Source organism: Uloborus diversus, chromosome 3 (assembly GCF_026930045.1).
Source record: "Uloborus diversus isolate 005 chromosome 3, Udiv.v.3.1, whole genome shotgun sequence".
Lineage (NCBI taxonomy): Eukaryota > Metazoa > Arthropoda > Arachnida > Araneae > Uloboridae > Uloborus > Uloborus diversus.
The window spans coordinates 169,984,264-169,998,488 of NC_072733.1; the positions used below are offsets into that span (position 1 = coordinate 169,984,264).

The window sequence follows — 14,225 nt, forward strand, 5'->3', positions numbered from 1 at the left end:
GAAAGTTTTAAGTTAAAAATTTGAACTTTGAAAATTACAAATAATTATATAGATTCTTCCTATTCAAGAAAAATTTTAATATAAAAATAACATACATAAATATGTATATAAACAATTCATGGAAAAATATTTTAAAGTGAAAATGAAAAAATTAAGATCAGTTGAACTTGATGTAAGTGTGTATATAAATCGAATGAGTGTTAATAGGTTATAATACATGTAATAACATCTATAAAAACTAACACATTAGCTGTACATTTTAAGATGTTTATCTGTGATTTGGAGGTTTCTTGCCCATAATAAAAGCATTTATAAAATTAAAAAGTAGAAATAAAAAGTTTCTAAAGGTTGGAGTCTCAAAACATTAAAAATCATATTAAAAAAAATAATAATAATTATAAAAAAAAAGGAAAGAAAGAAAAACTACCTGATATTAATAAAGGAAATGGTGACATGAAGTGAAATATGTTCTTGTGATACAAATATAAATGTGATGATCAGCAACAGGCTCTGAACCCAGCTAGGCTGTTCCTAGTCAATTAATTAGTCCCTAATGAATATTATTGGCCATTTTACAGCTATCTACCCCCTTGCTCATTATAGTCTTCCAGTACACCGTTCTGAACACCCACAACCCTACTAAAATAGTAATTTGTAGGACATGATATATCTATAAAAACATGAAGAGAACATAAATATTTTACTGTTTGGTGACATCAATAAAAACTCGAAAAATATAACAGTAAAATGTTTTTAATCTACAAATCTTCGTTTTGTATGTATGTCTCCAAGCATTTCATTTGACCTTTCCATTGAGTTTAATTTCTACTATTGTAATATATAATAGTGTAATCACGCCCAATAGCTTATTCACCCTGTTACATTTTATTACTTTGAAGTAAGTTATGATCTAAAATTAGTTGCATCAATGTGCAATTTAAATTTTTTTTTGAATTCATTAAATTCTAAAGTTAACAATAATTCTATTTCAATTAAATGATTAATTCATATTAGATAATGTATTAGTGTTATATAGTAATTTTATTACACCATGACAATAAATTTAGGTATGGATAATCAGTGGATTTTTCGCTTTATCCATTTTGTCCAATTTCTTCTGGCGCACAGTGGGGCAAAAACACCAAAAAGCACTTAAAAATATTGTTAAACCACTCTCCCTTGCTTGTTTACACAGACATGTTATTATGGAGTTTTTTTTTTATTTGTTTGAGCTCAGGCTCCAAAGTTCGCAGGTTTATGCAGCTAATTCCTTTTCAGGGTCTTTCTACAGACCTTTTATGACTAATTATTGTTAATTTCTAAGAGGACGTTTTTTTGTAGAGTGTTTTGAAAAAAAATAACTTTGAATTCCCAAGTTTTTGGTGCTGATCAAAACTGATTCTCGGTTTGAGAATTCGATTACTCATTTTTTTCATCTATTACTATCGTTGGACACAAGAGAAATTAAATATACCCACCTTTAATGAGAAACAAAAATTATAGACTGCTTAAAAGCAATTTTTGTAAATTCTCGCACTCATGGTTCTTCAACTTTCTAAATGTTCCCTTTATCTTTGTAGTGGTCGAAGGGCTCTAAAATTCCACTTCTGATTGCCTAAGAGGTAGGCCTGTGCAAATTTATTAGTCCTCAATTAGTTTAATATAGGAAGAAAAAAACCATTTATAAGTGCTTTTTTGGGTTTTCGCACCACTGTGCGGTGTCCCGGATATTTTACAAAAAAGTGGACAAAATAGCAACCCTGCATTTAGTGTGTAAAATAAGAAGTAAAAAACAATTCCAGACACAAGATATCAATATATTTCTAGTGCTTTCCTTTTGTTAGTTTTAGCCTGAAAATAGCACAGGCACGAGAAATGGGAGACAAATACTCACCCTGTGATTTCAACAGGAGTGAGAGGAAAACGGTTAAAAGTCAGGGTATCAAAGTGGTTTCCTTGAAATGCACCTATAATGGTTAAAACAAATAGTGTATAGTTAATGAAAGTAGGGAAAGAAGAACACCCCATTGGTTTTTTTGAAAATAGAAAGTGTCAAACTAGATTTTCTTAATTTATATGTGTGTCTGATATTTAACACATTATCCTTTCCATAAACAGTCTAGCCTGAGGGGAATTCTTGCTTTGCATCAGCAAGCTAGGACTTTTTTAATCCTCCATTAATACTTCACTGTTAATTCAAGGGTGACTGGGTATTAAGAGCAAAAGAAAGTGAAAAGACATTTAATAAAATAAAAAGCAAAAACCTCTTTTTCCTTTATAAAAGCAACAAGCATTTTTTACAACCTATTTTTCTTTCCTTAAAATTGGCTAAAAAGTTTCTTTATCTTTTTTTTTTTTTGAAAATTGTAAAATATTTATATTATTGTAGCTTTTCTGATGTAGTTCTGTTTTTAACCTAATAATGCTGTAGTTTGTCTGCTAATTAAAGATGGTCTTCACTGAAAAATATTAATACAAAACCAATTTTGTTTAGTAAAGTTTTCTCTAAAAAATCACTATTGTTCCAGTTTTTATTTATCTTCAGTGTGTAATTAATTTGTCACTTCAAGTGACAAAGATAAATTGTTGAAATAAAGCTTATAATTTCAAAAAAAAAAAAAAAAAAACTGACAGAAACTAAATATTACTGTCTAAAATATTTTAAATATTTCTCTCTTTAAATCACTAGGTGGCAGCACCTACTGGCAGATTTTCTGCACTTGTCCAATTTTTTATTTATCTGTAGTTCACAATCAATTTATCTTACCAATTGTTCCAGAAAAATGTTTGAAATAACAAACATAATTTCAACAACATTGGCAGAAACTAAGTATTACTTCTTTAAGAATAAAAATATTTTCTTTAAAAATCACTAGATGGCAGCACTACAAAGTTTTTTTCTGCAATTGTGTTAGATTTTATTTTTCTTTGGTAGTGTAAACTTCCCTAACTGCAAAAGGAATTCAAAAACAGCCTGTACTTCTGCCATTGAAAAAACCATGCAACAATAGGTATAAACAATTTGAGCTCCATGGTTGAAAAAGAAAAATCATTTTTCTCCTGTCACCTCTATTAGAGGTCTTTGACACATGTCTTCATATTAGAACAATTACACTTAGTTCTGAAGACCTACCATTATATAGAAGTTTGGTAAGACCTCATTTGAAGTTAGCATTTAATTTTGGTCAACTAATTTTGAGAGATATATCATGGGATCCCAAACTTTTCCAATTAATGACACCCTTTGAAGATTTGGAATATTCTTATGGCACCCTAGCCTTTTTCTAGTATATATACTAATATTATTATATGACAATGCTTCAATGAGTTAGATCAATTTGCGAGTTCTTGCCTTGCATATGTTTGCTTTGAGCAATGTGGGCTGGATCTTTGTATCCTATAATATTTGCAGGCATGCCCCTATCAAGACATTGGAAGACCCCTCTAAGACACGCATTTTTTTGGAATGCACTGTCAAATCATACCTAAACACAAATATTCTCAGAGATCCAGAAGTAGTGATTTCAGGGGTATTGAGGTGCTCAACCATTTAATACCAAATAGTTGGTATGAACCAAATATTTGTTGGGATACGAAGCCCCATGTGCTTTAAGTACACACCAGAAAAAAATAAATAAATGAAGGAGAAGAACTTAACTTTCTTTCCTTTTAGTAAATAATAGACTAGAGCTTTTGCCATTTTTGGACGCTCAAAAATCTGAGGCCCAGGACTACAGCTTAGTGGGCCTGTTTTTCCATGTTTATACCATGCAAAAGTAAACACTTAAGAAAAAGTGATCTAGCAGATATGAAACTTGTTTGAAAAAGAAGTTATTGGTCGTTTGTTCATTTCCAGAATCTCTTACAAATTGTGCAGCCAGTGAGGTCTTTTTAAAAATCTGGTGTCAAGCTGTAACAAAGAGATCATTTCAGTTTATCCCTTCTGTTGCACATTGATGTCCCCTCTGTTACTGTTATACTTCCTCTAATTAGTAAAAATGTTTAAAAATCATAATATTAAATATGAATATACTAATGAATTGTATTGAATTTGCATCTTTTTGAAGTTCTTTTATACTGTGAATAAAGTAAAATTATTTAAGTATTTGTTACTAGGACTCGACCGATGCATCGGCGCCGATGGTTCAACAATTTAGCCATCGGCATCGGCGGGCCGATGCTAACTTGCAGGAAACATCGGCCCATCGGCCTTAAAAACATCAAAAAGCCGATGGAATTGGCCGATGTTTTCGAAAAAAAATAGACCTTTGCTGTTTTACTTTTTATTGCAAAGTAAACGGAGTTATTGTTTTCATATAAAATTGTTTACTTAAACTTAAGTATGAATTTCTATTTTGGTCACCTCTGAAAGAGTTTTTAATATTGCATTCAGGTACCAAACAAGTTAATTATTGCGTTGTTTCTTGCGGTTGGATGTACGTATGTATCTCTCATAAGTCAGAACTCAAAAGTGGCAAACTGTAGAAGGTTAAAATTTCGCATGTGGTGTGTGCGTACGTTCCAGTTGTGCACTTCCCTTTTTGTTTTTGATAGGTGTTCTAAAAAGCTTATTTACTCATTTTTTGTGGCTATTAATTACCTATTTCAAAACAAAACTAATATAGCGTCTCAGACTGACGATCATTAGGTGATACATTCTATAACAAAAAAATCAACGCACCAAGAAGGAGTGATCAGATTGAGACGAAAATTAGTGGATAGGAAGACAATGCACAGAATAGTAAATGATTAAATTCTTAGAACAATTGAATAATTTGTGTCAGAGTTAAAGTAACAAGTTCAATAAGGTATTGACCCGCCTCTAGCCTAGATACAAGCGGAATCACGACATGGGAAACACCGATAAAGCTCCCGGAGGTTGTCCTGCGGTATTTCCGGCCAAATTCGCTCCAATTGTCGGACGAGGTTATCAACATTCCTTGCATCGTCATCCCATCATATCCCAGACATGCTCGATGGGAGAGAGAGCTGACAATCTTGCTGGCCACGGAAGAGTTTGACAAGCTTGCAGACAGTTCATAGCAACACATGCCGTATGTTATCTGGCATTGTCCTGCTGAAAACCAGCCGAGGGTACTGCAAAAAGCACGGCAACAAAACAGGTCTTAGGATGTCGTCGACGTACCACTGTGCAGTAAGTGTACCTCTACTTACGACCAAAGGGGTCCAGTTATCAAAGGAAATGGCACCTGAGACCATAATGCCTTGTTGAGGGCCAGTGTGGCGTGCAAAAGTGAAACCAGGATCCCCCCTCTGCCCTGCGTGTCTCCAAACACGTCTTCGATGATCGTCATGACACAGTTGGAAGCAGTATTTGTCGCTAAAGACTATACGTCCCCAGTCGGCACCCTTTCAACCTGATCGAGCCATGCACCACTGTAATCTGGCTCGTCGTGGCAGGTGGCGTAACTGTCGGCGCGAGCGTAGATTTCGTTGTCCCAACCATCTGTAAAGGATCATGATGGACACTGGTGTTTGGGTTGGACGTCTGATGGCTCGTAGAGATGAAGAAAGTGCTGGGACAGCTGTTCGGACAATCACTCTATCATCACGATCTGTCGTGACACTAGGTCGACCGCTAACATCCGGACGCTGAACTCTGCTATTTTCCACCCATCCTTGTCAGCATCTTCGAACACCGCATCGCTTCGACTCAAATGACGAGCGATTCTCCGATTTGACCAACCGGCCTCTTTCAATCCAACGATATGACCTCGTTTAAACTCTGACAGTTGCTCGTAATGAGCACAAACCATGCGGCGAGGCATTTTTAGGTTGTTGAAAGGTAATCTGAATCGCAATCAAACCGAAAGTTTTAACAACTGTTGCAGAACTGCTCTTTATATACATCTGCTGGATGCACAGTTTTGATGCACTGGAGATCAAACTATTTACTCATTGGACACCAAATTTTAATCATTTGCACATCTGTTCAAAACAATCATGCATACAAAATTTCAAAGCAATCAGATGATTGCTTCTTGATGCATCGATTTTTTTTTTTTTTTTTGTTATAGAGTGTATATTGCCGAATTGGAGACCATGGAAACAAATATGAGATGGCAAAACTGATTTTTGTGCCATTTTGTTGGATTCCAGTTGCACCGATGGTAATTTTTAGAACACTTGCTTGCCCCCCCCCCCCCCCCTCCCTGTATTTCTGAAATTAAACTCTAGTTGCACTTCCGAGTTGTTTAAAACTAACACCATTCATAAAATTAAAGATTTTTTTTTTCCAAACTTAATCTATTGTTTAGGAAGAATTTAGATCATTAATGTAAGAAATTGATTAAAGACGTTTTGAATGGTGACATAGTTCGGAATTTTGAATTTTTTCTTCAGAAGTGCTGAATTCGATTCAGAAACTCCTCCGAGGGAGGCGTTGATTGTAGCGGTTCTGTACTAAACAAATGAGGCCGAAGTTTGGAACGAAGTTTAATGTTGTGAGTTACTCCAAAATCAGCGGGTGACTCCCCCCCCCCACCCCTCCCTCGTCGTTCAAAGCATTTCTTATAAATTTAGCAATTATTTATTCTGCTCAAGAAATGTCATTTTGCGTATTTCTCATTCTTATTTCATCTTTATTTCGTAATGCGCCATCTTTTTTGTATTATTTATAGCGATCGATTTTTTCCATTGTAAGTAACTATTTTCATGTATTTTTATAAAATCAATGTGAATGAGTTATTTTCGTTTTCATCATATTTTTTTATAATATGTTATAGAAAAATTTCAAGGAATTTCTAATAAGCATTTTTTTAAATTTCAGCAAATTATTGTTAAATTGAAAAATTTAATTTGAACTTGTTTGTAGTGCTTTATAAAAGATTTTAAACAATCATATTGTTCAATATTATGTGTGCAAACGTCAGATCAAGTAGCATATGTATTCAGTTATTATTAACTTGGAGTAAATATCGAGTTTGTTTATTGTAACAGCGTTTTAAGAGCCTCACTCTTTTTATGGCTATTTCTTTTTTCAGAAAAATTTATGTCACTGTTATAGCTTTTATGAAAACTGCAAATTTTTCTATTCATAAATTTTATGTATAAAAATATTCTTATCATGATATAATATTGTAATTTATCTGTTACCTTTTTTGTTTAATTTCATGACTAAAAAATGTCTACGTGCAATCTTTTCACTTCAGTTGCGTAATTTGTTGACGGTTTCATATTTTTATTCTTAAATTTTTTTTGAATGATTAAGCAACATAATTTAAAGTTTTTTAACTACGTATAATGTACATAATCCATACATTATTACAGTATAGCTGAAATCTTAGTTATATGTTCAATTAAGAAAAAACAAACAAATAAGTTGTTCATTAAACAGTGTCTTTGTTTTTCTTTCTTTTTTTTCTTTTTTCTTTTTGGCTGTTGTTCTTTCTCTATCATCATACAACAGTCAAAAAAGAGAAGCATAACTACATCCTAGTTAGATTGTACGTAGTACGATCCTAAATTTTGGGCACAAGCTGTATACAACTTTACCCAGAATTGTTCACATTACCACAGCACGTCCACCTTCAAAGGTTCACCTTGAGGAAATATGTACATCTGCCAGTGTTCATATAACTTTTGGGAACACTCCTGGAAGCCTTTTTCGCAACCTACTATGATGCAGCTTTATCTTATCCTGACGGAGGAAAAGCGGCGTCCATGCAAATGTTTTTTTTGCTGGGAACAGGTAAGATTCACATGGAGCTAAGTCCGACGAAACGTTACGTTATTTGTTTGTCATATCAGAGCATTGAGCAATCAAACCGTGCATCCTCAACATGAAAGTCGCCTTCTTCTCTACGATGAAGTTAAAGCTGCAGCGCAAGAGGCCTTACAGGAGGTTGCGAAAAATGGCTGCCAGGAGTTCTTCTAAAAGCCATACGAACGTTGGCAGAAGTGCATAGTCGTTCATGGTGATTATTTTGTACGTAGATGTGCTTCGATAGTGTGAACTATTCAGTGTAAGGTTTTATACTGCTTGTCCTTGAACTTTTAGATCATACTACACACGTATGAGTTTTCAACTTAATATTGCATAACACCTCTGAGTGACGCAAGTTTACGCTCATGAAGACATCACAAGAGAACTTGCGATAATTAAATGAGGAAGTGTTCAAAATATATATTTTGGTTATCTATATGTTCTTTGGTACATACAGGTATGCGTGTACAGATGTGAAGTTTAAATTTGGTGATCGTAAAATAAAATTAGGTCGAAATTTGATTTTTTTTTTGATTACAAGTCCTTATTTGTAGAAAGGAAGCAAAGTGAAATGAATAAATGATCCTTTAAATCCCTGACAATCTTATCAATTAATTTTCGTTAGATATTTTTTTTTCCATCGGCCATCGGCCATTTGGAGGAAAACAATCGGCAACTGGCCATCGGCCATCTTTGAACAATCGGCCCATCGGCCAAAAAATGCCATCGGTCGAGCCCTATTTGTTACAGAGGAGACAAACTTATTTGTGGAAAGCTTTTAAAATTTAAAAAATATGAAGCGAGACACTGGACATATATTGTCACCTCAGAGCAACAGGGGGATATCTTTCTATTACTCCTGGGATTAACTATCTTACTGTTGCTCTGAGGTGACGATATATTCAGAAAAAATGTACCTTACCATTTAAATAAAAGTTCTTTAAAAATCACCATATTTTAAGCAGTTTTTGCTATTTAAAAAAAAGCTGCATTTTTGAACTCGGTCAGAAATCAAAATCAGAATTGTCTCTTATTCATCATAGATTTTAAAAGTAATTTTGCATGTCTGAAATATTCAAATCAGAAATGTCCCTTGTGTTTGACATAATTTCAATCCTTGAAACTTATGTCAAACACAAGGGAATTGCTTTAAGTTCATGAAACCATATGGCGGTTTCTGTTGCCATGGAATGAAACCTTACATTGATATAGACAATCCACAATTCTATCTTTTTAAGATAAGACTCATTAAGAAAATCCAATTAGGGTTTTGAATCATAAAAGAGCCCTATAATGTAGAAATAAACATCAAATCTGAGAGTGGAAAAGATGCAAGATGTGACTAAGAAAAACAGAGCTTAGAGCCAGCAAATATTTACCAAAAAAAAAAGAATAACTAAAGTACCCATGTCTTGTTAAACAAACAAAAATGTGTGAATAAAATATAATGCGTGTGTGGGACAAAGGGTAAATTTATAACTTTGTGTACAAACTAATTGTTTATAATTATAAGTGGTTAATTATGGTTTGGTCTTATTTTTTTGAATTTAATAAAGTCTGGAAAATTAAAACATATAACGTTTTCATTGCATTTTTTGGTTTGAAAATTTTTTTTGTCTTCATTTTAGGTGCGTCTCTTACTTTCTTTTGTTGAATCTGTGTATTAATCACTTGTGCTCTTATCATGGGGAACAAAAAAGAAGTTATAGTGGTTACTGGTTCCAGTGGATGTTTAGGTCAACATGTAGTAAAGCTTCTGCAAGAACGTGATGAAAATGTCAGTGAAATAAGATTGTTTGACAGGAAACCATATCAAAATAAACTAGGTAAATGTTAATTTTATTATTGTTTTATGTTACTGTTTGTAATTAAAGATTTATTTTTATTTCTTTTAAATTTCAAATTTTTTTTTCATAAACTTAACTTTTAAAAACATCTTCTCTTTTAGACTTCTAACATCTTATTACCCAATGATTTAATGGGGGGGGGGGAGGGTAATTTTGATATAAACTATATTTTGTTAAAGAATTTGAAAACTAATCATTTGATATGTATACAAAAAATTAGTTATAAACACCATCCTTACCTTTGAGTATATGCTGAAACAATTTTGCCAACACTATGATTGAAATTGATAAAAAATAAGTTCAGCTTTCTGGAGATGGACATAAAAGGCAAACCAACTACTTCCAAATGATACTGCTAATTAACATGCTTTCCAAATTTGATATGTAAACATTACATATCAGGGGTCTGGCCAGAGGAAATTTGGGTCCATTGACGGACCCTTCACAAAAATACGATCACTCAAAACGGACCCTTCACAAAATTCCGATCAACCATAACGGACCCTTCACAAAATTCTAATCAACAAAAACGGATCTTTCTCAAATCATTTATTGTAAAAGCAAATCTAAAATCATAATAATGGCTAATTTTTCAAAAGAAATGTCTGCATATTTCTGTGATGCTTACTGTTTTTGTTATCACAGCAGAATCAAAATAGCCAGCAACGATGTTGTTCTTATAGATTTTTCTGAAAATGTTATTTGACCCGCAGCTTGATATTGCTGCCTCAGCACCTTTCTCCTGTTGCTCTCAATCTAAACAATAATAACATATATCAGCTTGATATTGCTGCCTCAGCACCTTTCTCCGGCTGGCTGCTCTCGAAAAGAATAGCTATAGGTTGGGAAAGAAATACACAAGTGATCACTTCAGATACGGTTACCAACTATAAAATTAACATTAACGCTAAATAAATTGACATCTAGTAAACCTTTCACAGGGACTTGGAAAATATTCCTAACATTTTTTACCAGCTTGGCAATTTTTGTGCCTTTATGGTTTGATGTTTTAACATTATCAATGAGCCTCCCCCCTCCCCCAATGCATTTATTAATGTTTATAAATTTAAAATTTTCGTTTTTACAAAATAATTTTATTTCACAAAAAAAAAAGAAAAAAAAAAAGACCTTTCACAAAAAATTTTTTGATTTTTCACAAAAACTTTTCGTTTTTCAGAAAATTATTCTGTTTTCCCCCCACAAAAATATTTGATTTTTCACAAAAAACGGACCCTGTGAAAAACCCTGGACAGATCCCTGTATATGTTTGCTTTAATTTGTCATTGAATTAAAACTTTTATCATAATTAGTTTTTGTGTAATTAACGATTTAAAATCATGGCGTAATTTGGGGGATGCATCGCATTTTACCTATCAGAAGGGCAAATAATAATTTTATTGGACTACAAAGCTAGGCATATATGTACATCCTCACTACCCAAAGCTAAGTATGCTATAAATGAGTAGAAGATTGTTCAAATTTGGTTCAAATTTGCTCATGTTCTGCAACAAAAAAAACTACTTCCCGTCAAAAAACGGTTTGTCATTTTGTGTTATTTTTTTTACAGTATTTTCAGTCTAAAATAATTATCAAAATTAGTATTCATACTATCCCATTATTTCTAATGTACCTACATTCAACCTCAGTTTGAAAAGATTGAGTAAGATGGTTATTAAAATTAAAACATTGTTTTTCTCTCTAACCATTACTATACCCACCTAAATTCCCCCATCCGTGGGGTAATTTGGGTATAGTAAACTTATGTTTGCCATTTATATGCAAATGGGTCTATCAACATGAAGTTTGTGTTAAAATATTTTGGAAAGTCCCAATGCTTAGCTGAAACAAGAAAAAAAACAGAAAAGTACATTTGTTACAGGACTAAAAAGTTCAAAACAGTAATTTTCTACCCAAATTATCCCTTCCCCCAAATCCCCCCTACCTGCTACAAGATGAATGGTATTTTTAATACAGTAAAAACCCCTCCTAACGGACACCCCTCTTATGCAGACAATTTTTAATTTCCCAGTTCCAATGCAAATAACATTTTTAAACCCCTGTCCTGCGGACACCTCTCTATTACGGACAAAAAAATTTGTCCTGTTAGTGAACACATTAGAAGGATTTTACTGTATAATTATAATGTTGCTTGACATTATTGAATATTAGTAAGATTTCTGATTTCTTTAAATCTGCAAGGTATCATTCTTACCCTCAATGCATTATTTGATATGAAAAGCACTAAATGTCAAATCTGCAGCAAAATTGGATTTATTGATGACTGGTTATCAAAGATATCAGATTTGTAAAATTAATTTTGTCTTGGTTTTACTATAAAAGTTTTGTGCATTGCTTCATGCACAAAGCAAATGGCCCTTCCCAATTAAAACATATTACAGAATTTAATTTAACAAAATTACCTACCAACTAGTCTAAGCTATTTTAGCTATCTCTAGGGTTGCTAATTGCTTTCTTCAGTACTCAAGGCTCTCTGTAGAGGAAATGCTGGAGGACTCATAAGAGTGCTTTTTTTTCAAGGCAGAGAACTTAAAAAGCAAATATTGCGTAGTTGAATAAGTTCTCGCTGTTTTCTAACAGATGGCGTAACCAGAACTGATTGTACTAGTTTATGATGCTTAAATCTGTCAAATTTTGTGGCAAAAAAAGAGTATTTGCAGGAAATTTTACTGCATTATTTCATTTAAAAAATTTGCAGTTGAAGGTCATAGAATTCTAGTGGTCACTTAGGGTGATCACACTCTATCTGAAGCATCTTGTAAAAATCGGTTATGATACAAACCCCAGTTTTGATGTGATAAGCGTTTGTAGTGCACTCTGGGCTAGCCCAGTTTCAAGGGCACCCATATAGTGGGGAAAGGGGGGGGGGGGCTCAAGCCTTTGAAATTAGAACTTTCTTATTTTAGTACTTTTTTCTTTGCAAAAATGTAAACATTTCTTCTCCAGCAGTTAATGAATTTTAATTACTCTAATCTGTACTGAAATCGGTTTCTATGGGGAAAATATCCTGCTAAACCATGGGGAAAATATCTGAGCCCCCCCCCCCTTAAAATTTTGCATATGGGCGCCCTTGTCCCGTTTCAATAGGAACTCTTGTGCAACCTTCTCTGGTAATGAGAGAGTTGTTATCACTCAAAACGGCCCGCAGACAAATAACCTGGTGATTGTGAATTAATTTGTGGTGAGCAACTGGTGCTACGTGTTTGTAGGTAGCTCGGAAATTTATGTTGGTGGACTTTTAGTGCAGAAGGGATCACAATTTCATATGTACCATCTGCTTTCATATTACATAAAGAAAGTTACTTCGAATTTTCATTCAAAAATAAAATATTTTGATGTTGCTACAGTTACAAATGTATAAAGTTTAAATTTGGAGGGTGAGTGTGATACAGTAATTAGTTAAAATTTTGGAGGGTGCATTGGGCTATCAGGAGAAAAATTACCCAGAAAAAATCATGGGTGTTGATGCAAGTGAGTTTGAACTTTCAATAATGTTGAAGCGAGGTAAGTTTTGGCATTGGCCTGAAAAAGAAAAGATTTGGTATCTATCTTCAAAAATTATGAAGAAAATAAAGATTTTGTTTTATCTCGATTTTATGATGTATCTGACTCTCCAAAGTTCAATTTTCAGCATGGCTTACATCTACAACTCTCCCGCTAAAATATAAGGGAGATAAATTATGGTACAAACCACCAAAACATATATAAAAATGTTGAAACATGTGCTATACCATTCTCACCCGCAATGAGAGGGTGAGAATAGTACAGAGAAAAAAAATTCTGGAGATGTGTGGTTAAAGTTTCAAATTAGTTCAGGGTCGAATTGAAAGCCAAGGTCCTAAACTATAATAATGATGAAACTTTTTTTTTTTCTATTGAATATTGAGTAATTACAGTTAGAAATGTACTAAAACTGTACTATAGTCACCCGCTTCTACGGAAATGATTTGATCTTGAAGATAAAGATTGCTCTGATGCACAGAAAAAGTTTGAAAAGATATGAACTGCTCAAACCAACTAAAACCATCACAGGAGATCGTTGCAGACGAGAATTGGAGTGATTAAGCTAAGCATTCAAGGAAAAAACATCTGCCATATAAGCAGAGACTCAACAAGATCATTTTGCAGCCGGACAAAATTCGGCTGCATGTTGAAAAACCAGTAAATACCTGCTTGGAAAAATTAAGTGGGAAGTCCTACCCCACCCGCGAAATTCACCTCACATTGCCCCTTTTGACTACCACTTGCTGTGGTTGATGACACATGACCTGGTTGAGAAGCACTAACATTCTTATGTAGATGCCAAAAATTAGTTTAACTCTTGGAAACCTTCCAAACATTACGTGTGTCGTTTTTCCGACATGAGATTCAAATGCTGCTAGAAAGATGAGGAAAAGTAGTTGCTAGCCATGGACACTACTTTTTAAATGGGTTGTAAACACGTTTTTAAATGGTTTTTAAAAGTAACGCATCAGTTTTCACACACACAGCTAGAACTTATTCAACATCCAAAGCAAACACTTTTTTTTAAAAATTTATGTCATTTGCTTTAATTGAAAGATAATTTTATGGCATAAATGTTTAAATATGATGTTGGACATGTAGCCACCACAGCTGGAGCGTGCTTGGTGTAA

The 14,225-nt window shown here is 33.5% G+C and overlaps 1 protein-coding gene across 2 annotated transcripts in view; it reads left to right on the forward strand.

The window, feature by feature from the left end:
• Positions 1 to 14,225, forward strand: part of LOC129219275 (3 beta-hydroxysteroid dehydrogenase type 7-like) — a 58,366-nt gene that overhangs the window by 31,736 nt on the left and 12,405 nt on the right. Inside the window, exon 2 of one of the 2 annotated variants that reach the window (XM_054853604.1) lies at positions 9,355 to 9,552. In XM_054853604.1, the coding sequence (XP_054709579.1) occupies positions 9,411 to 9,552 (142 nt within the window). In that variant the 5' untranslated portion in view covers positions 9,355 to 9,410. Of the gene's footprint in view, positions 1 to 9,144; positions 9,553 to 14,225 lie in introns of those variants that run through there. The other variant, XM_054853605.1, reaches the window with a different exon arrangement.